At 37.2% G+C, this 22,093-nt stretch overlaps 1 protein-coding gene across 1 annotated transcript in view; it reads left to right on the top strand.

The window, feature by feature from the left end:
• Positions 1-21,788, top strand: part of gpcpd1 (glycerophosphocholine phosphodiesterase 1) — a 94,671-nt gene extending 72,883 nt beyond the window's left edge. Inside the window, 9 exon segments of the mRNA XM_069932417.1 lie at positions 1,701-1,778; positions 6,961-7,000; positions 10,511-10,569; positions 10,864-10,929; positions 12,073-12,209; positions 18,936-19,071; positions 19,168-19,328; positions 19,973-20,188; positions 20,190-21,788. Of these exon segments, the coding sequence (XP_069788518.1) occupies positions 1,701-1,778; positions 6,961-7,000; positions 10,511-10,569; positions 10,864-10,929; positions 12,073-12,209; positions 18,936-19,071; positions 19,168-19,328; positions 19,973-20,188; positions 20,190-20,214 (918 nt within the window). The 3' untranslated portion in view covers positions 20,215-21,788.
• Positions 21,789-22,093: the final 305 nt, after the last annotated feature.

Below are 22,093 nucleotides of genomic sequence, written 5' to 3'. Positions count from 1 at the left end.
GGATCAAAGGTGGAGAGGAAATTTAAATTTCTGGGAGTCACGATTTTGGAGGACCTTTCCTGGACCCATCACATGAATGTCATTGTGAAGAAAAGCCATCAGGGGTTTGTGAGGTTTTGGTTTTTGCATCATGACCTGGTATGGGGGCAGCAATACCTCTGAGCAGAAAGCCTTGGAAAAGGTAGTGGACATAGCCCAGAACAATGCAAGCAAAATTCACCCATCATCGAGAAAATTTACATAGAACACTGCCAACTGAGAGCAGCAGCAACCATCAAGGATCAATGCCACTCAGGATATGTTCTGTTCTTACTGCTGCCGTCAGGAAAGTAGTTTAGGTGCCATAAGACTTGTATCACCAGATTCAGAAACAGTTGTTACCCCTCCATATCAGACTCCTAAACAACAAACTTAAATCAGTGACTCATTTAAGGACTCTTATTTTGCATATTAATTATTATTGAATATTTATTTTCTATATTGGAGTCTATTTGCACTTATTTACATTACTCTTTTATATACACATCTTGAGTATAGATTTTTGCACTACTAAGTAGAAATTCTGGCTGGCCCACAGGAGAAAGAATCTCTGGGTTGTATGTGATGTCATGTATGTACTCTGACAAATCTGAACTTTGATTTCGCAAAGATTCATGGGTTGGTGGGTTAATTGACCTCTGTAAATTGCCTCCAGATGTTGGTGGGCAGTAGAATCTGGCAGGGGGTGTTGAGCATGTGCAGAGAGAATATGATATCAATATAATTTTTTTAAATTTAGAAATACAGCACAGTAACAGGCCCATGAGCCCATGCTGTCTAAATACACCCAAATGACCTATGGCCCAGGTACTTTTTTTTAAGGGTGGGAGGAGACCAGAGCACTCAGAGGAAATTTGCGCAGACATGGGGAGAAAGTACCAACAGAGCGCAGAATTTGAATTCCTGTCCTAGTGCTATAATAGCGTTGTGCTAACCGCTGCACTACTCATGACACCCTTGTAACAGTATTACAAATGGCTGGCACAGACTCTGGATTTGTATCTCTTTAAATATATCTGGCAGCAAGCCAGGATAATGTGATTAGACTACGAAGCTGGCCAACTTGATAACGTCACTGGTTCTACATTATCAAAACAGAAATATGCAAGTCTCAAGGGCATTTTAATGCTACTTTGATCGAAAGTCCTGGCACTTTACTCAAAAAAAAAGTGATCTTTGTGGGATTTATTCCTTTAAAGCCAACAGCTTTATGGCATGTTTCAAATTTCTGTCTTAAATTATTTATCATGTGACTTAACATTTGTTTTTAAATTAAAAAGAATTTTTAAAAATTTGAAGAGATATCAAAATCTATTGAGTCTGGTGCTAATTTGTAAGAACACGTGTAGTGTGGAAAGCCCAATAAGTCCACCAATTCCAATCATATTCTGCAACAAAAGGCCAATTTGTTTGGTTCAGTGAAATAATTGTTAGGGAATGATTTCCTTTTTGTGCTCCCAAGAGCTGTTCTTGCATTAGTGGGAAAAATGAGGATAAATTTAATTTTTTTATAGAAAATATATAAAATCTCATGAGTGGCAAGAAAATGGTCTGCTTTCGATCAGTCTAGCATATTTCAGTTTTGATTAATGTAGATTTTGTTATAATGACCCATTTCATGGTATTTGTTTATATCACCTTTCCAATGTTTTTTCCCCCAGAAAATGGATAAAGAATCTTCAGAATTATTTGAAATTCCAGTAAAGGAACTTACATTTGAACAGTTACAGCTATTAAAGGTAAGGAACTGTAAGACTTATCTAATAATATCCTCTATTTATATAATTTTGAGATCATTGAAAAACTTTTTTCAGTCCAACTTCAGTCTTGGCATTTATTGCAAAAGTAACCTAGAAACCAATGCATGCTAAATTGGTAATGGATAACAATATAATTTAAATTTAGACGTGCAGCACGATAATAGGCCCTTTCAGCCCATGGGCCTGTGCTGCCCAGTTACAACTAAATAACCTACAGGCCCAGTGGGAGGAAACTGGAAACACTGGAGAAAACCCATGCAGACACAGAATGTACAAACTACTTACAGACAGCGTGGGATTCAAACCCTCGTCCTGATCGCTGGCGCTGTACGAGTGCTGCACCAATCGCTATGTTAACCATGCTACCCTGATGAAATGAGGAAAATGGTATGATTAGGCCATAAAATGGCCACAATAACCAATGTATATTGATAAGCCAGTTTTGTAACTTTGCATGTCAATGAAAACTTAATTGGTGCACAGTCAGAGACATAGAGAAGTGACTTTTTTGATCTGAATTATCTTGAAAGGATCACATATTTCAGAGATTTGCCTGCATTTGGAATGTTAATTGATTTCAAAATATCCAAAAATGTGTTTAAAGTCCTTTTGTCGAAATGTATTGTGATGTTAAAATTTGGCAGATCTCATTCAAAATCTGGCACCTTGTGACATCAGCTGATCTTCCAGTAGTTTTGAAAGGTTTTTTCAATCTTTTAATTAACACCTATAAGGAAACTAGTTTGTAATTCCATGAAAAATTGAAAGGGGGTGAAGTCTTATATCAAACTTCCTTTTAATATTTGTATTAGTCAAGTTTCTCATCTGATTATGCAAGTTCAACCCGACGAAAGTGTCCTCTGATCCTTGTTGCAAAACACACAGACAAAACCCAACATAGCACATATACAGATAAATAAATAGCTATTTTGTAAATATGAGAGTCTCAGATGGTCTGTGTGAACAGTTCTTTTGGTCATTCAGTATTCTCACTGCCTGTGGGAAGAAGCTGTTCCTCAGCCAGATGGTGCTAGCTCTGGTACTCCTGTATCTCTTCCCTGATGGGAGCTGCTGAAAGATGCCTGTGCAGGGTGGAAGGGGTCTTCAATGATTTTGCACACCCTCTTCAGACAACGGTCCCGTCGATGGTTAGATGGGGATGGGGAGATTGACCACCGGTCCATTTCTTTAAAGCAACCATACCACACTGTGATGCAACTAGCCAGGACACTCTCGATAAAGCTCCTGTAGAAGGTTGAAGTAATGGCCAGTAGCCTTGGGTACTTCAATCATCTCAGGAAGTGCTGTTACAAGTGGGGAGATGTTGAGTGTCCATGATGGGTCACTAATTAAATGAACTCCAGGGAACCTGGTGCTCTTCACTCTTTACTACATAGTTGTTGATGTGCAATGGAGGGTGGTTGTTCCTGGACCCCCTGAAGTCCACAGTCATCTTCTTTGTCTTGTCCACGTTGAGACTCCGGTTGTTACTCACACCATTTCAAGTTTTTCCACCTCTTCTCTGTAGTGACTCGTCATTGTTGCTGATGAGGCCAACTACTGTTGTCATCTGTAAACATTACCTTGACTCTCTCTTAATATCCCTAAGTATATAATTTTTAATAGTGAAGATTAGCTGTAAGTATGTTTCCCCCCCCCCCCCCCGCCCTCCACATCCCAGACAATGCCTTTGCTAAATAAGCAATGCCTTTTTATTTCTCATGTTCATTATTTACTTGAATCCTCCTCCCACTTCATTTGTTTGACTTTTTTTTTAATTTTGCATGTGAAATATATAGAGAGAGGTTCTTCCAGACAATAGCCAACAAATTGGGTTAAATTCTTGTTGCAAGGGTTTTGAAAGGATAATACAGGTTTTGACCACTAGCCATCTGCTTGGTGGTCTCTGGTTTCTTGCCGAGTGCTGTTCATTTTGAGGTTGTTTTAATTTTCAACCTCACTTATGAGGAAACATTTCTTTAGAAGGTTAAAAACTTCATGCGAATGTATATCACTGAAAAGGAGACGAGGAATATTCCAGAATATTCCTTTGAGTTGATCATCGTGATTAGAAATCACAGGGATGGATTTTGAGAATCGCTGTGGAATAGAACAGTGTTCAAAGACAAAGAATGATCGATGATGGCATGAGGGGATTAGCTGATGGTCAGAAGTAAGGAACCCTTAAAGCAATTTGGACACCTGGGACTTGTACGGAAATAAATTAACTGCAAAGCAATCAAAGATAAATATCTGTTTAATGCCCAGTGAATTTAGTTAAGAAATAATCCGAGAGAAGCATCTCTTCACCTGACTCAGTTTCCATTTCTTCATATGTTCTTGTTTTTTTCTTTTCTCAAACTTTTGTTTCTCCCTCCCCCTTAATGATTTCTCCTATGACTCTCCACTTCTCACCTTTTGTCCTACACCCTATCACATTTGGGCATCTCCCAAATTTCTTTAAACATCACCCTCTTCTCAACAGCCTCGATCGAAAAAAAAACAATTGAGACTGGAAATGTTGTCTGACCAGAGTTCCTCTATCAATTCTTAATAAATAATCCTGTTTGGAAAGGAGCCATCCTTCTACCTCTTGCTGTCATGGGTTTTAAATGTGCAGAAAATTGATAATTTCAGTAAACACTTTCTTATTGTGTTAAATGTCTTTTAATCATTCTTTCACCAATAATCCCAATAAAAAAAAATACAAAGAAAAATTACTCTTCATTGCAATGGTTTTTTTTTTCAAATTCCAGACAGCTCCTGCAATAATACATCAGTTTGGGTAACAGAAATTCACCCTTACAGAATTCAGATTACTGTTGCGGAGACTAAGATGGTAAAGATACAAAAGGTCTGTTTAGACTTGATCAGCAGGCATTCTATTTGGAGCTAACAGCAGGTGATTCAACACAAGTCAATAAAGACAATGACATTGATTACTTCATTATTCTGACAAATGTTCCTTTGAAATATATACATATAGTATAATGATCAATAAGTTTCATATCTCCAAACTCACTGCTAGAGGAGGAGCCAGATAGACTCACGACATTTAGATATGTTTCAGTGGGCGGAACATAGATAATGACATAAAGCAGGCAAATCAGATTTCTGAAAATGGGAAGTGTGAATACAGTGGGGCTCAAGGGTATATGTCAATATTGTACAATGTTGAAGTCTGACCCAAATGTTCACTTGGGTTGCATTTCATTCATAAGTTTCAGCTATCAAATCCTTTGATAACGTAAAAGACTAATTGTGTCCTGTGACTTTCCATTAAGACTAGGGTCCATCCAGTTTTGCTGATTTAAAAAGAATCAATTGAGTGATCACATTTCTGTTAAGTAATCTCTAATGTCACCACTGTTTAGTTCACCTTCATCCCATCAGCTGCTGTTTTGTTTTGGAGACAAATTTGAGACTTAATTAGCTCACATTTATCACTTTCATCTGCCAGAGATAACTCTTCTGAATTGTCATTTTATGACATTTATAATGTGACCAAGAATTTACTATAAAAGTACCTTGCAAGTTGTGCATTTTCATTTTCCAAGAATGATTTTTTTTAATCAAGCCAATTAATGTTTGTTTCAAAAATTCTGTCAAAAAACAATTATTTTGAACCAATTACCATTATGGTGTGTTAATTGCCATGAAGTGTTAAATCAGATTGGTGTCTTGTCCCCAGGTGCTGCTTGGTTTATTTATAATCTTGCAATGTTTTCCTTATATTTCCGTTCTCTCTTTTTTGCTCTTTGACTATTGCAGGTTTTCTGTTCTATGTTGGACAACAATGTTTGAGCCCCCTACCTTGAGTTTAGAAGTTGAGAGGTCATGCTGCAGTTGTACAAGACATTGTGAGGCCACATTTGGAGAATTGTTTAGTTTGGGTCATCCTGCAATAGGAAAAATGTCAAGCTGGAGAGGATGCCATGAAGATATGAGGATGTTGCCAGGACTCAGGGGACCTCAGCTGCAGAGAGGGGTTGAGCAGGTTAGGGCTTTATTTGGAGAAGCACAGGAGGATGGGTGATCTCATAGAGGTATACAGAATCATGAGAAGAATAGATCTCGTGAATGCAGAGGGTCTATTGCCGAGTGTAAGTGAATCAGTAGCAAGAGGACACAAGTTTCAGGTAAGGGGGAGGGGTTTAACAGGAACCTGAAGGGCAACTTTTATTTTTACACAGAAGGCGATGGTGTATGGAATTGGCTGCTGGAGAAGTTGGTTGAGGCAGGTACTATTGCAATATTTACCCAAAAAAATGGATAGGACAGGTTTAGATGGCCATCGGTCAAATGTCAGCAGATGGGTCAAGTGGAGGTTGGACATTTGGTCAGCGTGGGCAAGTTGGACCGAAGGACCTGCTTCCATACTATTGAATGAGTAGTCCATTTGCATTCCTCTACTTTAAATGTTACCAATCACTTGAAGATAGCTATATTTTGAAAACAAAATGAGGAGTATCCAATTCAAAAGAATTGAGAATCAAGTCGATTGATGTTTGTCAGAAATTCGGTAATCGTTGCAACAAAGTTGAAGGCTCAGAATTTGTTTCTGTCATTTTGTTACTTTAAACATAGATGACCATGGGCAAGAGATGAGTGTATCACCTTGCTGCACTGGAGCTTTATGAGGGATATTTCATGCAAGATTCTGAGTATTGGCAAATTTGAGTCTGACTTCTTGGTTATATAATGCAGTAGTAGATGACTTGTTTCTCCTGGTTTTTCTCATCATACTGGAAATGTATTTGGACAGCAGTGATGAACTGGGAATAGACCAGGCATTGTAATGTGGGAAAGCAGTAACGCCATGTTAAGTTTATTTAAAGTTGGTAAAGGAACTTGTTATTGCATACTAATCAATTTCTATATTGCACATCTTGGTGTGAAGCCTCTAAATCCAAGGTAGTTACAAGTTTTAAATTGAGCTTTCAATATGATTTTTTTTTATTACAGTGTTAATTTTACCCATGTAGATGTTAAAAATTTACATGTTAAGTATTTTGTAATCAAGGATATATGTATATACTTCAATAAGCAAGGTTACATGTGGTAGGCATTTGAAGGATAGGTACAACCAGTGAACTGGAATATTTGTACTATTTTACATAATTAACAAGTGGCACAATCACTTGCTAATTTTATCTTTCAGTTGGCTCATGTGGCTGCTATGAAGGTGAATGGCAAGAAAGGTACATAGAGCATTAGAATTTAATAAAGATTGCAAATGATATTGATTTTATGGTTCTATTATTGTAATGTGAAATCCTAATCATTGATTAAATCAGGCTGAGAAAACAAAGCTGAAGGGAGTCTGGTTAAAAATGATTTTTTTTCCTTAAAATATTTTTATTGTGTTTAACATCATCCATATACAAGTTATTAATATAGTGAACCAATAGGATAACATGTACATAGCATATATGCACAATATGACATATTTTAAATTTCATCCTTAATTGTTAAATGTGGTTGTTTCTTAAAATGATTATTCCTAAAAATCAGTTAAATATTATAACAAACCTCATTTCCCTTAATATTGTATCTTAAAAAAAAATTCATCCAGGATAATCATCATTAAACCCCATAAATCTATCTCAAAGAAAAAGGTTAAAAAAAAAACAACCTAATACTAATCTAAGCCCTCCCTCTAATCAAGGTGACAAGAAAAAAATCAGATGGATCAAATCACGAAGACAGACAGATCAGCACTCGAGCACCCGTATCACCTAAAACTGCCAATTGATTTCTATAAATGGCCCCATACCTTTTCAAACTGAAAATGTTTATCTTAAATATTATACCTAATTTTCTTTAAACTTAAATATCATTACATCATGTAGCCACTGTGTACGAGTTGGTGAGAGTTCATCTTTCCATTTCATGAAAACTGCTCATCTGGCTATCAACGTGCTTAAAAACTAAAACTTTCTCGAAGTGCTGATAAAAGTTTTATCCAGTTCACGCGAGAAATCAAACCGGGCAATTAAAGAACATGGATCTAATTTAATCTTAAAAATCGTTGATAAAGAATGAAAAATATTCTGCCAATATCCTCCTAATTTAGGACATTCCCAAAACGTATGAATCAGTGAGTCTAAATATATAAAAAGATCTTGATCCATCTTTTTCAGATGAGGATTGATATTCCACTCTTGAGTTTGATCAATGATTCTTCCCTTTGTGCAAGGCATTGTTTATTGCAATTTTAGATAGTACACAGAATAAGTGTCTAAACTTAATTATCCAATTTCTCTGTGGATGTTGATCCATTTTGTGAAAGTTTAAAACTTTTGGAAAAACAATTTAAAAAAAAAATTAAATAAATAAATTTTAGACAGCACCATAAAGCAGGCCCATGCTGCCCAATTATGCCCGTTTGACCTAGAACTCCCCTCCCTTCCCCCCACCAATCCCTGTACATTTTGAAAGGTGGGACGAAACAGGAGTCCACAGGCAAAACCCATGCAGACTTGGGGAGAACGTACAAACTCCTTATAGACAGCACAGGATTCGAACTATGGTCCCAATTGTTGGCGCTGTAACAGCATTGCACTGACCATTCTGCCCTTGCACTAACCTGGGACATGTACCTATGTTACATAGGTACATATAATAAAATGGGGTTAAAACCTATGTTGAAAAGAAAAAAAACACTTTACGAATTGTCAACCCCCTCCCTTTGGAGGCTACTGGCTAAACATAAATAGTCCTAATTTTTAAAAAAAAAAGTAATTAATAGGGTCAAAAAAAATCAAAAGTAAACTAACCCCAGAAGGAAACCAAATTAAGATTAATTCCAGTAGTGGACCATCTAATTTTTTTCCAAAGTCAGACATGCCATCATATCAGACAGCCATTAAGTATGATTGGGAGGGACAGCATCTTTCCATCTCATTAATATGACCCTTCTCGCAATATAGGAGGTGAGGGCAACTGCGTGGGATTGTGAAGCAGTCAATAAAAGACCCGTTAGCCCACTTATTCCAAAAAGAGCAAGAAAAAGATTTAAAGTTATGTTAACAACTAAAGACAATGTACAAAGTACATCTTCCCAAAAATTGGAGAAAGAGGAACATAACTAAAACTTATGATAGTGTACCTTCTTCCGACATACATTTAGCACATTTAGAAAGAAAGATTAAAGTAGAATTTAGCTAATTGAACTTTGGAATGATGGGCCTGGTGTACTACCTTAAACTGTAATGTTGAGTGTCTAGCACAGAGGATGAAAGTACTTGCTTCAAAACAGAGTTCCAAGCAGTTTCAGAAATATCTTTAGTACCTCAAATAGTGAAGTCCTTTACAATTCTGATGTTTTAAACATTTTAACAAGAGGAATGTTTTTTGTTACAAATTTAATGTGCTAAGTTGCTTCACCTTCTTTCTGGGGGGAGGGAAAGAAAGAGAGAGGAGACATCAAGGTACATCTTTGCCTACCCTTGATAAATTAATGGCACACATTAATGAGTTCAGTGTTGAAGGCTGTGAAGAGTCCATATTGGTCATTCTAATATTTAATGAGCAGGATATTTAATTAGCATGCTATTTAAAAGATTGTGGATGAAAGTTTGGAGAATGGAATGATTGTGTCCAGAATCCCAGTGTGATGCCTTAAACATATAACTTGAGTCGGAGTGAGATGCCAGGCCTTTATCTGCTGAGATTAAAGATTCAATTTCCATAAAGCAGTGCAAGTGGCTCAAAAATGCATTCTGACCCCTTGCTCTCCAACTGTGGTGCTTTGTTCTATAGGACACCACGAACATTTGCTTTCCCAGCACCCATTCAGCTAAATTAAATTATTTGAAGATTCTAATGCATGTACTGTACCTAAAATTTGCTTTACCTAATTCATTTGATTTTTTTTTAAAAAGGGTTGATATTAGTAATGATAATCCTATGTTAATTATTTCCTCAATGTTGGTCACTCCAGAAAACTTCATTAGCAGGTTATGTGGGAAAGGTTTGAACAAATGTGAAATAATTGACACTGTTTGAAATTGGATTGCAATGGTTTGATTTCCTTCATTTCTTAACAACTAGGAAAATATTTGGGTTAGCATTCATCCAAATTTTCCTTCCCCTTAAGTGTATTTTTGTTTAAAATAATTATTTGCATGTCATGAGTTGAATGTAAGTAAGAGTAAAATGGTTTGAGTAACTTGTGCATCTTGGGCACACAGTAAGCACATATAATCATGAGACAGTTCCATTATTTGTAAATTACTGCTATTCCAGTTTCTGCTTGGCATCAATGTTCCCATGTATTAATGTGTCCTTTTTTTATACATTAACCCTAATATAAATCCTTTTGGTTTTGTGAAAATCCATTAAGTATAGCACAATGGTCATAATTAATTCAAATTGTAAAGAAGCCAAGTCACTTTTCTGATCTAAAGATTAGAAATCATATAAAACACTGGGAAAGAGTAAATATTTAAATTGAATTCTCTGAATGAAATTATTGTCTTCAAATTTTGTGTTTGTACAAAGTACATTCTGGATTAATGTTTCCCGATTTTGATCTTTTGACACTTTTTTAAGGTCAAGTCTACTTGAAAATTGTCAAAGTAATAATTATTTATTTCGGGTGTTTGTTAGATTGAATGCATTAGCTGAGAAATAAATTTAATTATTGTGAGCATAAATCTCTTCTTTTACAATTCATGTCTGAGCTTCCTTCATTTTTAATTCCTCAGAAAATTGGGATGATGAAAATGATGTTTCAGAAAACCAACCATTTCCTTCCTTGCAGCAGGTATGTCATTTAATGAACAAAATCCAAGTTGTTTACAATTTCCAAAGGGTCATTTTTGAACACCATTTCCATCTCTTTGAACGTGAGACTATTTCAATTGTCCACGTTTGCAAGTGGAATAAAACAAAAATAGTGGATGGTGATCTTCTCCCTAGACATTTTCCATCTGTTTAATTGTGTGCAATAGTTCAGAGTCAATTAGAAGTTGTCTTTTCATATACTTTCAAGATTAATATACTTTTGTGCTAACATAAAAACTAGTTATTTAGTTAGAATGTGTACTTTGTTTCTTAGGTTTTATTATGTGTGCCTGAGAATATTGGATTCAACATTGAAATTAAATGGCCCAATCAACAAAAAGTAAGTAATGCAGTCACCATGGTTCACTATTGAGTGGATGTTCATGCAGCAGTCAGATAAGCTTGTATACAGTATTAACATCATCAAAAAATGACAAGTTCATGAACTATTTTTGACAAGGATAATGTATTGATCGCTATTTGCTGGAGCAAATTGAATTCTTGAATGCATTACTTTTTGCTTTGCTTAGGGATAGATATAAATACACTTGTAAACCATCACTCAATTACATAACTTCATTGTAAGATGTTTCTTGATTCATAGCGTGCATTGTCCTAAAATTAGGGGGTTTTTTGAGAGACCAATAATTAGTTTTTTTTAATATAAGGACATTGCGGTATTCCACCTCTAAACCAGTCAAAATGTAGTCTAGTGTTTAATGTCTGCAGAGTATTGGATATCTTTGTGTTATGTCTTTAAGCACTAAAGGAAAACTCATTTTGTTCTAATGAGTTGAATCAAATTATGAAGGAATATTTCAAGATTTAATGCAAAGGGGAAAACAGTTTGATTATATTAATTTTGCTAATTTTACCTTGTTCAGTGGAATTTACCACTAACTTGAGGTTGAGTGCTCAAGCCTTTATCCATGAATTGACCGAGTGATTCAGCTGTTGGTAATGAGAATGAATGTGTACTACATTGGAGTTGCTTCTATCAAATGAGATTGTAAACTTAAACAAAAAAATTTGGTGGTAATTTTTCAAGGGTAGGTTTTTCCTCCAGTATCTTGCCATGTATCTTGAGAGTTTTTTTTTACTTGTTAACCCTGCAGGGAAATTTTTTTAAAAACCCAAACAGACGTAAGGTGCTTTGCACAGCAGTTGATAGCCAAGTTTATGGGCCATGAAGATGATTGCAAGATTCAATTTATTATGGTAATAAAATTACATGAAATTCTCTTGCTTGCTGCAAGAGAAACAGATTCACCATTGGCAGAAATTGCCTTGGAGCCTCTTGTATTTCTTAGTTAGAGAAAGAGAAGCAAAAGAGTCCCTCATTAGTACAACAGATTAATATCATGAGTAGTGAAGAAGGATCTTGCTATATGGATTGCTCAGTTCAGTTGAGATTGAACTATTCTCTGCTTATCATGTGCTGTTTTATTTGTAACTGAGCTAAAATTGTGTTTCCTGTTAATAGGATGGTACCTGGGAAGGCAATTTGCCAACATATTTGGATATGAATAAAGCTATTGATGTAATTCTAAAATGTACTTTGGAAAATGCATTTAATCGAAGAATAGTGTTCTCCTCGTTTGTTCCTGATGTCTGTTCTATGTAAGTTTTCATTTAATATTTGAAGTTAATCTGGGGACCTTAATTTGTAGCACTTTGGAAGCCTTATTTTGACGCTGCCAAAATCTCAACATAAACAGGACAAATGAAATGAAAAAAAATCTTACTGCAGTTGTAAAAACTCCATATACATTCTCAACGAGACTATGCAGTTGCAGGAAGGTTTTATTTTTGTTCAATTTGGTTTCCTTAATTAAGAAAAGACGCTTATTATGGAGGGAGTACACAAAAAGCCCAAAGGTAGTTTTTGGTTTTGTCTATTTCTCTCCCAAAGAAGAGAGAATGAGTAGACTGAATAGACCTTTGACCTGAAATGTTATGTTTTTCTCTCCATCGATGCTGACCCACCTTCTTTCTGCTATTTGCTGTTTTTAGATTTTCAGCATTTGCAATTATTTAGATTTTTTTCCTCCCTTGGGTGTTGTGCTAGGTTCCAGCTCTTCTGTGACAATGTGTTCATGTGAAGGGTGGATGAGATACTGCTTCATTGATTCGAACATTGGTTGAAAATGAAAAATATTGCAGGGATGATGATTATCAGTTGTCACAGTACAGAGTTGCATTGAGAAAGTTGCTTTGCAAGCAGCTCAGCTAGTCAACCCATAAATAGAAAAGCAAGTAAAACATAGTACAGAGAGAAGTCAGATGGGATGGAACAAAGACAAGTGTAATATTCATTCAGGAGTATTAACAGTGGGAAAGAAACTCCTTGAATTTGGTGATAGATAATCTTGCACTTGTGAATCTTCTCCATAACAGGGAAATAAACTGGTTGCTGTGGAATACCTTTTAATATGTTGGCTTTTTTTCTAAGGTAGTGGGAATTGCAGATGGCGGGGAGGGTGATATGTGCTGTGGTTTCTTGCGAAGAGCAGCTCCCATATCACATCGACATGCGCCCTGACAGGATACTTTCATTGGTGCTCAGATAGAAGTTATTGAGTGAATGCAAGTGGTACAGGCAGTCCCCAGGTTACGAAGGAGTTCTGTTATCTGGGTCTGTCCATAAGCTGAATTTGTAAACAAGATAGAACAGGTACTTGCGGTTCTTGGTGTTCATGAGGTGAATTGGGGCATAATGCACATTAATGTGCATGCGCAAATTATGGCACAATTATGCACATTGTGAATTGAAAACAGCCTATTCATCATTGAGTTGTTTGTAAACCAGGGACTGCCTGTATACCAAGTTTACTCAGGCTTCTGACTATATAGAGGTGCTGGTGCACTTTCTTGTCCATCCCATTGATGTGGATGGCCAGGGTTATTACTGTCAACAATTTTCACCTCAGAGTTGATGTAGGCACTGGAATGAGCCCCACCCCTCTTCCTGAAGTCTATGACCACCTGCATAGTCTTGCTGACATTGAAGGAGAAGTAGTTATTCTTGGCACCAAGCTACAAGCCCCTCTATCTTCCTTCTGAAATCAGGATTGTGATCTTGGTGTCATCAGCTATGTCATGGATAAAGTTGAGCAGTGCTTGATCTCGTCACAGTGTGACACTGATGTTGCATATAAATAAAACAAGAGGTGGCCAAACTTAACATCAGAGCCACATATGATAAACTTCAGATGTTTGAGAGCAGCGAGACATTAAAAAATGTTACTTGCACTTGCATGCACATTGTGTTGCAAAAGTTTTGTTTGCATGTGTGTAATAATATTTATTCATGGATGTCATTTTTAAACTGCTAATTTGTATTAGTTTTAATAATCAAAAAGTGCACATTCATAACATATTGATAAGTCTGCATTCGGGGCGTCGGGATCTCAGATGGGTCACGGCCAAGGCATTGGGAGCTCAAATCAGTGAGCTATCAGGGCGTCCAGAGCTCCAATGGTTGGGCAGCCTGGATCACACTAATACTCTGCTAATTTCACTGCCTGCAACACATCTGCAAACATGTAATTACAAGGCACACCCACTGAAACTACCATTGTGAACTCCGGCTCAGCCAATATATCTCTGAGATCTGCACATTATGACCGTAATTGGGACCAACAAAATGGTTTGCCAACCATGCACGATTAAACAAATGTTTAAGATTTTTAACAAATGAACCTTTAATGAAGAATGTAAATGTATGTGCAGAACCTTCAATAAAGATATTCCCCAATCCCCATATCAACTTCTAGTCTATAATAAAGTCGTTGGGGGCTTCAGGCTGCTGAGGAGAGCAGGGACCACTGTGTACAGTACTTTTAATATAAAATATATACTTGTACAATCGTTTAAATAAAGATTTTTTAAAAATTTGGTCTTGTGTGCAAGTGGACGTAGCTTGCGTAGTTCAGAAGTCGAGGACAAAGCACAGTCAGGCCCTTCTGCCCACAATGTCGGGCTGACCCATGTAAACCAACACCAGAACAACCGAACTTTTCCCCTACCTCACACATCACCTCTTTTTTTCTTGGATTCATGTGCTTTTGAAAGACCTTGGATGCACAAGTGCAAAAGAAATTCGTCAGGTCTCATAGCATCTATAGGAAGCAAAGATGTATAACCAACATTTTGGGCCTGCAAACCTCAAGGATAATTGTCCTTATTGTACCAGCATTGATTACCACCCTCATCACTGCACTCCAGGCACCCACCATAATATATCCCATTTGCCTTCCAAAAAGTGGGATGGTGAATCTATTTAAAAAGGGAGCAGAGTGGGGACTTGAGCTATTGTAATTCGGGAGGCAGTGATGGGGAGGAGCTGCAGGGAGATGGTCACTCCCAAAAGTCAGGAAGCAGGTAGCTGAGAGGGAAGACAAATGGCCAGACAATGCAGAGCACATCTGTAGCCATTTCCCTCCATAAGTATATCTTTTATATCTATCATACAGTAAATGCTTTACTATTCATCATTATGAAAGTCTTAATACGAAGCTATGAAAAATGTTTATCCATTTTATCAACATATTAAAACTACATAAACCAGAAGCCACAGAATTTGATTTATTGAATTAAAGAGATCAAAATTTGGAATATCGTAGGTCATGTTTTTAGAAGATGATACTTTGAAATTAGGATATATTAGAATAAGGATAATATCATCTATATTTTGATTCAAAGAAAATTTTAATTGTGAATTTTATTTGGAAAAAAGGGCTCTTAAAATTTTTCTAAAAGAATTTACAACTTAATTTAAAGTCAAGAGACATCAAAGCTGTAATAATAGAATATTCCAGAAACCATGAGAACCTCTCTGTGAATTGCGCAGTTTGAAATTGAGCCAAATCTGGCCAGACACCTGTGACCTTGAAAAGTTAAGCCAGAGCTTTACCAGCAGAATTGGCAGGAAGCCCAGAAAATGTTATTATGAACAGTAAACATCCAGATAAAAAAGCTTCTGTGCAGAACCACACAGAGGCAATCCTGCTGCAACACTCTGAAAGGGACCCATATACAGTTCCAAGGAACCAGGAGAAGCCAGGGCAGAAGCCAGGTTGCAGTGTGAAGAACACAAGATGGATAAGAAGAAGTCTCATCAGGCTAAGGACATGAAGCAAACAGCTCTTCTCAAAGAACTGTTTGACCATGAGTTGAGCCAGCAAGGCGGGCTGACAATGCTTGGCATAAGGTTGAAGCCACTAAAGAAAGAAGAAACAGCTTAACTCCCAATATCACAAAACCATAACACTGCTGTACAAGACAACCAAAAAACTGCCTGTACTGCTAACAATACACTTTTTGCACTAATGGTTTCCTGTGATTATTTATTATTTTGTTTTATCTTCCTTTTATATTTATTATTGTTATGGCATCATAATTATACTAGTTAGAATGTTTTATTTAACTACGAGATGAGGAGGAATTTCTTTACCCAGAGGGTGGTGAATCTGGAATTCATGAGAGTGGTGGCAGAATGGAATGATCTTCCGAATGAGATAGTTGCGGCAGTGTCCCTTCTATCATTTAAGAGAAGGTTGGATGTGTACATGGAGGTGAGGGGGCTGGAGGGGATATTGGTAGATAGCGGGAGGATTGAGGTAGTGGAGTTGTTCTAGTGAACCAGTGCGGACTCGAAAGGCTGACATGGCCTGTTTCTGCTCTGTATATGGTTATATGGTATATCACTTTGGATGCTGTTGGGGGAGGGGGAGAGAAATGATGATTTACCAGGAACCGGTCGTAGTGGTCACGCTTCTGGCACTGAGACTGGCCCCTCGGCTCAGAAGGGAAGGGCGGAGAAGAGGAGACCTATGGAGATTAGGGGCTCATTGGTTAGGCAAACAGATAAGTGGTCAGAATGGGATTGAGGCTCCCAGATGGTACATTGCCTTCCAGGACGTCTCTGATCAAGTTCACAGCATTCTGGAGGATGACCAGCCCGATATCATCATCCACGTAGGGACCAATGACTTAGACAGGAGTAGTGATGAGGACCTGAAGAGGAAATGTAAGGAGTTAGGAAAGAAGTTGAAAAGCAGGACCTCAAGGCTGATAATCTCAGGACTGCTGCCTGTGCCATGTTCCAGAGAGGATAGGAATAGGAAGTTGTGGCAGATGAATGCATGGCTGAAGAGTTGGTGCTGGACAGGGGTTCAGATTTGTGGATCATTGGAATCTCTTGTGGGGAAGGTCTGACCTGGAAAGGGATCAATATCCTGGTGGGCAGGTTTGCTAGAGCTGTTGGGGAGGGTTGAAGCTAGTTTAGAAGGTGGATGAGAGCCAGAATTAGTGCAGAGAATAGGGCAGAAGGTCAAAAGCATGAGACTGTGTTCCAAGTTTGTGAGGAAGGACGGGCAGGGGAAAAATTTAAAAAAAAAAGTCAGTTAAGAGAGTTTGAAATAGGAAATATACTTTTGAAAGAAATTCCTTTGTAGTCCCCTTTTGAACGAGTCTCTACTGCAGTAAGGACATCATTGGGCCCAATTTGTCCCTTAAATAAGATTTTAATTGAAAATAGAAGATAGTATTATTAGTTGTGCCATATTTGGTTTTAATTGATCAAATGACATTAATTGTCCTGCTCATAACAATCTTCGATGAACCTGATCGCTTTTTGTTAAAGCAATAAACCTATTTTGAGCTAAAGGCGTTTTAGGAGACGGGCCCTCTTTAGTCCTGATTTGATCGTTTATTTTATTTCAAATATTAATTGTGTGTTTTAATAAGGAGGCTTCTTTTAAACCTGTAATTAATCTTGAATTCCATTTTATATATAAAATTTTCTGTCATCCTCTCTCCAACCTTAAGCACCTCTATTTTTGCCCAAGAGGTTTGGTCTCGTCTACCAAGGAGGGAGATGAGAAATTTCATTTGGGCTGCCCAATAATATTTCTTGAAGTTTGGAATCTTAACTGCCTATCTCATAATTCCATGATAATTTATCAAAAGAGGCGCTATTGATATAGTGCATTTCCTACTTCAGATGGGTACCTGGAAACAGGGTTACATAAATCTAGACAACGATGGGAGACCAATTAGACTATATTGATTGGGGGAAAAAAGCCAGTCCGATTTGTGTCAGGACAGTATGACCAATGTATTAATGCAAAGTATCGATCGGTGCAATACAATTTTTTTGCACCAACTATATCATGCTCTGCAAAAATTACACAAATTAAATCAGAAATAGGAGATCAATGTTTTAAATATTGCGAAGAAACAGGAACCTTTTTGCATTCAACCTGGTCATTTTCTAAGGTGAGGCCTTTCGGGGAAGATTTCGGAAATCTAGAACAAATCACTAAGATTTGATTTGTACAGATACTAGAATTGTTTAAATTGGGAAATATAGCAGATATAAGACCTAAAATGAGGCTGTCAAAACACCAATTAGAACTTGTAAAATCATAGTGGCTAGGATGTGTATAGCAGTTACCTGGAAATCTAATTCCCGTCTAGACATAACTCACTGGAAAGCAGAAATATGCTTGTATTGCCCTGGCGAAAATTACTTGTAACCTTATCCAAAAAATGTTCTGAGCCAAACTGGCCTCACAGGTTGAAAAAAAATTCACCGACATGACGATTGTCCTCGTTTCAGGTAACTTCTTCTTTACCTTCCTCTACTGATTATTCTCTCCCTCTCCAACTGTGCGCCACTGTCTCTCAGCTGCAAGAGATCGGAAGAATCCCTTGTCCCAGCATCACCACAGAGACCAGCCTCCCAGCAGAAACAGGACCTCTGACTCAGTGGCGTGGCATCTCTTCCCTCGGCACGGCAGAGCTCCCCGACGCCGACTCTGATCCCTCCTACAACTGCACACGGGACTCCCCAGTGTGCGTGTGCATTGGCCTAGCAAGAGAGGAGACGAGGCTTGGGCGTCGAGGTCAGGAGCTCTGATGACTGGGGTGACAGGAGCCTGCCAACTTGCCAGTGAGAGTTCCATTGGCCCAGAAAGCCTCTGCAGAGATCTGCAGTCCATACATGTTGTGGATTGGCTTCATTTGGGAGGTCTCGGAGATTGGCAGTGGCCAGCATTTTTTATTTGGTGAGAATGAAACATTATTTTGATGCTTAAAAAGCCTTCCCTTGTTTGTTGTTTAAACGTTTATTTGCTGTTGCTACTGGGCTGCTTTTTTTAAAAAAATAATTGCCAGTTCTTTGGGGGAAAAGTTAAGCCCAGTCCTGACCATTTCAGATAATCAAAGTTGTACTGCTGAGTTTCTCCAGCATTGAGTTTTTACGTGGAGTTTGCTAATCAATTTTGCAAAAAGGGAGACTTTGTGCTGCTTCCACTTTTAAATTCTTTGCTTTTATTCTAGGATCAGGCAGAAGCAAAACAAGTATCCAGTTCTTTTCCTGACCCAAGGTTATACTAATGCCTATCCCGAGTTTATGGACCTCCGGTGTCGAACCACACCTATTGCTATGAGTTTTGCACAGTCAGAAAACCTTCTAGTAAGTACTAATCCTATACACTTACACAATCCCATGAGAGTATTAATGTTAGTACTTTGTTTTCAGTTAACTTTTTTCTTTTTAATCTATTAACAGGGAATTAATGTTCACACAGAGGACTTGCTGAGAAATCTAGATTATATTCAACAAGCCAAGTCAAAACAATTGGTCATTTTTTGCTGGGGTGATGATGCCAATGAGTCAGAAAATAGGAAAATACTGAAACAGAAAGGAATTGATGGTCTCATCTATGACAGGTATGATCACTGCAGTGAATTTTTTTTGTCCCAAGGATTGTATTCTCTGGATGTTAATTTAGATTAATCTTCAAATTGGAGCTCATTCTGCATTTGTTTGAATGTACAGGATCCTGTTGGGGTATTTGAAAAGCAAGGAAGTTATCCCCAGTGATGCGGCCAATCTTTATTGCAATTCAAATTGCGAATATCCAGTCAATATATTTGTGGGAGTTTGCTGTATCAGAGTCGTATCTGCAGTTTAGAAGTATTTAATTGGGTAACACAGTGTTGGACATCGTGAAAGGGGTGTGAATGATGTGCACAGAGTGACCTGGTTAGCTTAGTTGTTAGTGCAATGCTATTAGAGTGCCAGTGACTTTGATTCAAATCTGCCATTATCTGTAAGGAGTTGGTATGTTTCTGTTATGACCAGCATGGTGGTTTTTTTCCAGATGTTCATTTCCAACCCTCCAAAGCCTGCAGGTTTGGTAGATTAATTGGGCAGCCTGTATTTCATGAGCCAGAAGGCTTTCATCTATGCTGTTCAGTTATTTAAATTTTAGTTAAACAGGCTGACATCTAATAATACATTTGAGGTTGATTGACTTTTCATGAGCTATCTGTTCATTTCTGCAGAAGTTAACATTTGTTATGTTAAACAGGATCTGTGACTTTATGCTGGGGCAGACCAATATCTTCCAAGTTGAAGAATTAGATGACCTGAAGCAACAGTTGCCAGAGAAAGCATTTGCTGATTGCGCTTGTCCTGACATCAACCACTTTGCTTGCCAGTCAGTTCAAGGGAGCAAAGACAGCGGAAGAACATATCCAAGTGAAATTAAAGGCAGTGAGCAAAAAATTTACAATGCAGAACCTGACTGGGCAAAGCTGTAGTTCATTTTGATCCATCCTTTAACTTCCTCCTTCCATCTTGTGTTATCCAGGTGTTTCCATTTGGATTCTTGTGAACAAACTCATTCATTTTTGTTGATTAATTTAAAAGAAACATTTGCTGCACCTATGGTTTTTTTTTGGAGAGGTGTAACGCCTTTGTATATTTTGTGCCATTAAGACTTTCAGATGGTGAAGATATTTGCATCATTTAATTGGTATTCTTTCATTTGGATATGCACATCCTGGGTAATTGGAGAAAGAAAACTTTAGTTTACAAAGGTGTTAGATGAGAAGCAACTGGTCTATTTTACAGTCCAAGTTGTAACAAGAATATCTTTTGTCATAATGTAATACATTTGCATGATATATTTTTTAAAAATGAATGGTAATTACATTTGATTCTTTTGACAGGTTCTGATCAAAATGTGTATATATTAAAAAAAAACTGTCTCGGCGTCAGATGTTAGGTTGTGTTGGCTTAGTTATTTTTGCATGTAGATTGTATACAAAAATATACATGGTTATTCCCATTATCTTGATGTATAAATAAGCTTCATGCAATGAAGGAACAATTATGTAATTTATTGTAATGCTAACTGCATTATGAAGTATTATGAAAAGATTAAGTTAAAATCTCTTCTGGAAGAAATGCCAAATGTAATATTGAAACTGCAAGTCCTAACGATTAATTCAAAATCAGTGCTCTACAGACATTACAGACTGGAACTTATTTGCTCCTTTCCAATTGTGTGTTTGACTCTATGTGCAATTCATAAAAATGCTATTTAAGAATATTTTGGAATTTATAAATTTGGGTTGATCTTGGGAAGACAATAGTGTGGAATTGGGGTATTAAATTAAATTTGAAATTTAGTTTTCACATCTAAAATAACTGAGATTCAACACTGGCCTGGTGCATGTTGAATCTTGTGGTCTCAGGTATATTACTGTCACACTCTTGGGTTAAATCGATCTATTGTTGAGTTAAATTGAAATTTTGATTCATTTAATTTGCAGTGGAAATAAAGGTGATGATGGGTCTTTATGACTTCATGGTGCAATCTTAATGTGGGAAATGAACTGAAACTAAAACTTGAGCAATCTGATAAACTTGTCCCCAAAATGTGGTTGCACTTTTAAATAGTTTTCCTCCATTTTGAAATTAACTACTGTTGAGCTCTTCAAGTAAGGATGTCTCTCAAGCGCTTTCATTTGACAGTTTTGTGATCCTTCAACAGAGATAAGAATTCAATTTGAATCTTTGAAGTAAGAGGTTGCAGCTGCTATCACTTCACGGTAATTCTAATCTCTTTAAATTTATCTGGTAATCTGATTCTGTTGAGATGTTTTCTTATCTACAAATTTTCAGCTGGTCAATATTGTTCCTTTGTGATTTTTTTAAAAGGCTGCACATTGAATGTTCATGTGACTGAATTGTATTATTCAATGCTCAAGACCATTTTTTTTGCAGTTCAAGGTAGCACCACCTGAATTCATAACTTGCATGTGCAATTTCTTTAAATCTAAAGCTATTGCAGAAGTGAATTATATTTGCTTAAATTATTAAAAACTTGTTTCACCAAATCAGTCTGATCTGGACAATCTGTGTGTTGAGTAGCTGCCACTGGTTTGTTATTTTTCAATTTTGAGATACAGCACAGTAATGGGCCCTTAAGGCCATCGCCACTGTGCCGGCCCAAATACACCCAGGTGGAATGTGGGAGGAGATCCATGCAGACACTGGGAGAACATACAAACTCCTTTAAACATAGCACCAGATTTGAACCTGGATCTCTGGTGCTTTAATGGAGTTGATTCTGTTGACAAAAGTGACCAGGAAAGTTGACTGATGTTTCTTCTATTGTGATAAAGAAACTTGGGTTCTTTTG

The sequence above is a fragment of the Narcine bancroftii genome, chromosome 4, assembly GCF_036971445.1.
Source record: "Narcine bancroftii isolate sNarBan1 chromosome 4, sNarBan1.hap1, whole genome shotgun sequence".
NCBI lineage: Eukaryota > Metazoa > Chordata > Chondrichthyes > Torpediniformes > Narcinidae > Narcine > Narcine bancroftii.
This window is presented reverse-complemented; position numbering and strand designations above follow the sequence as displayed.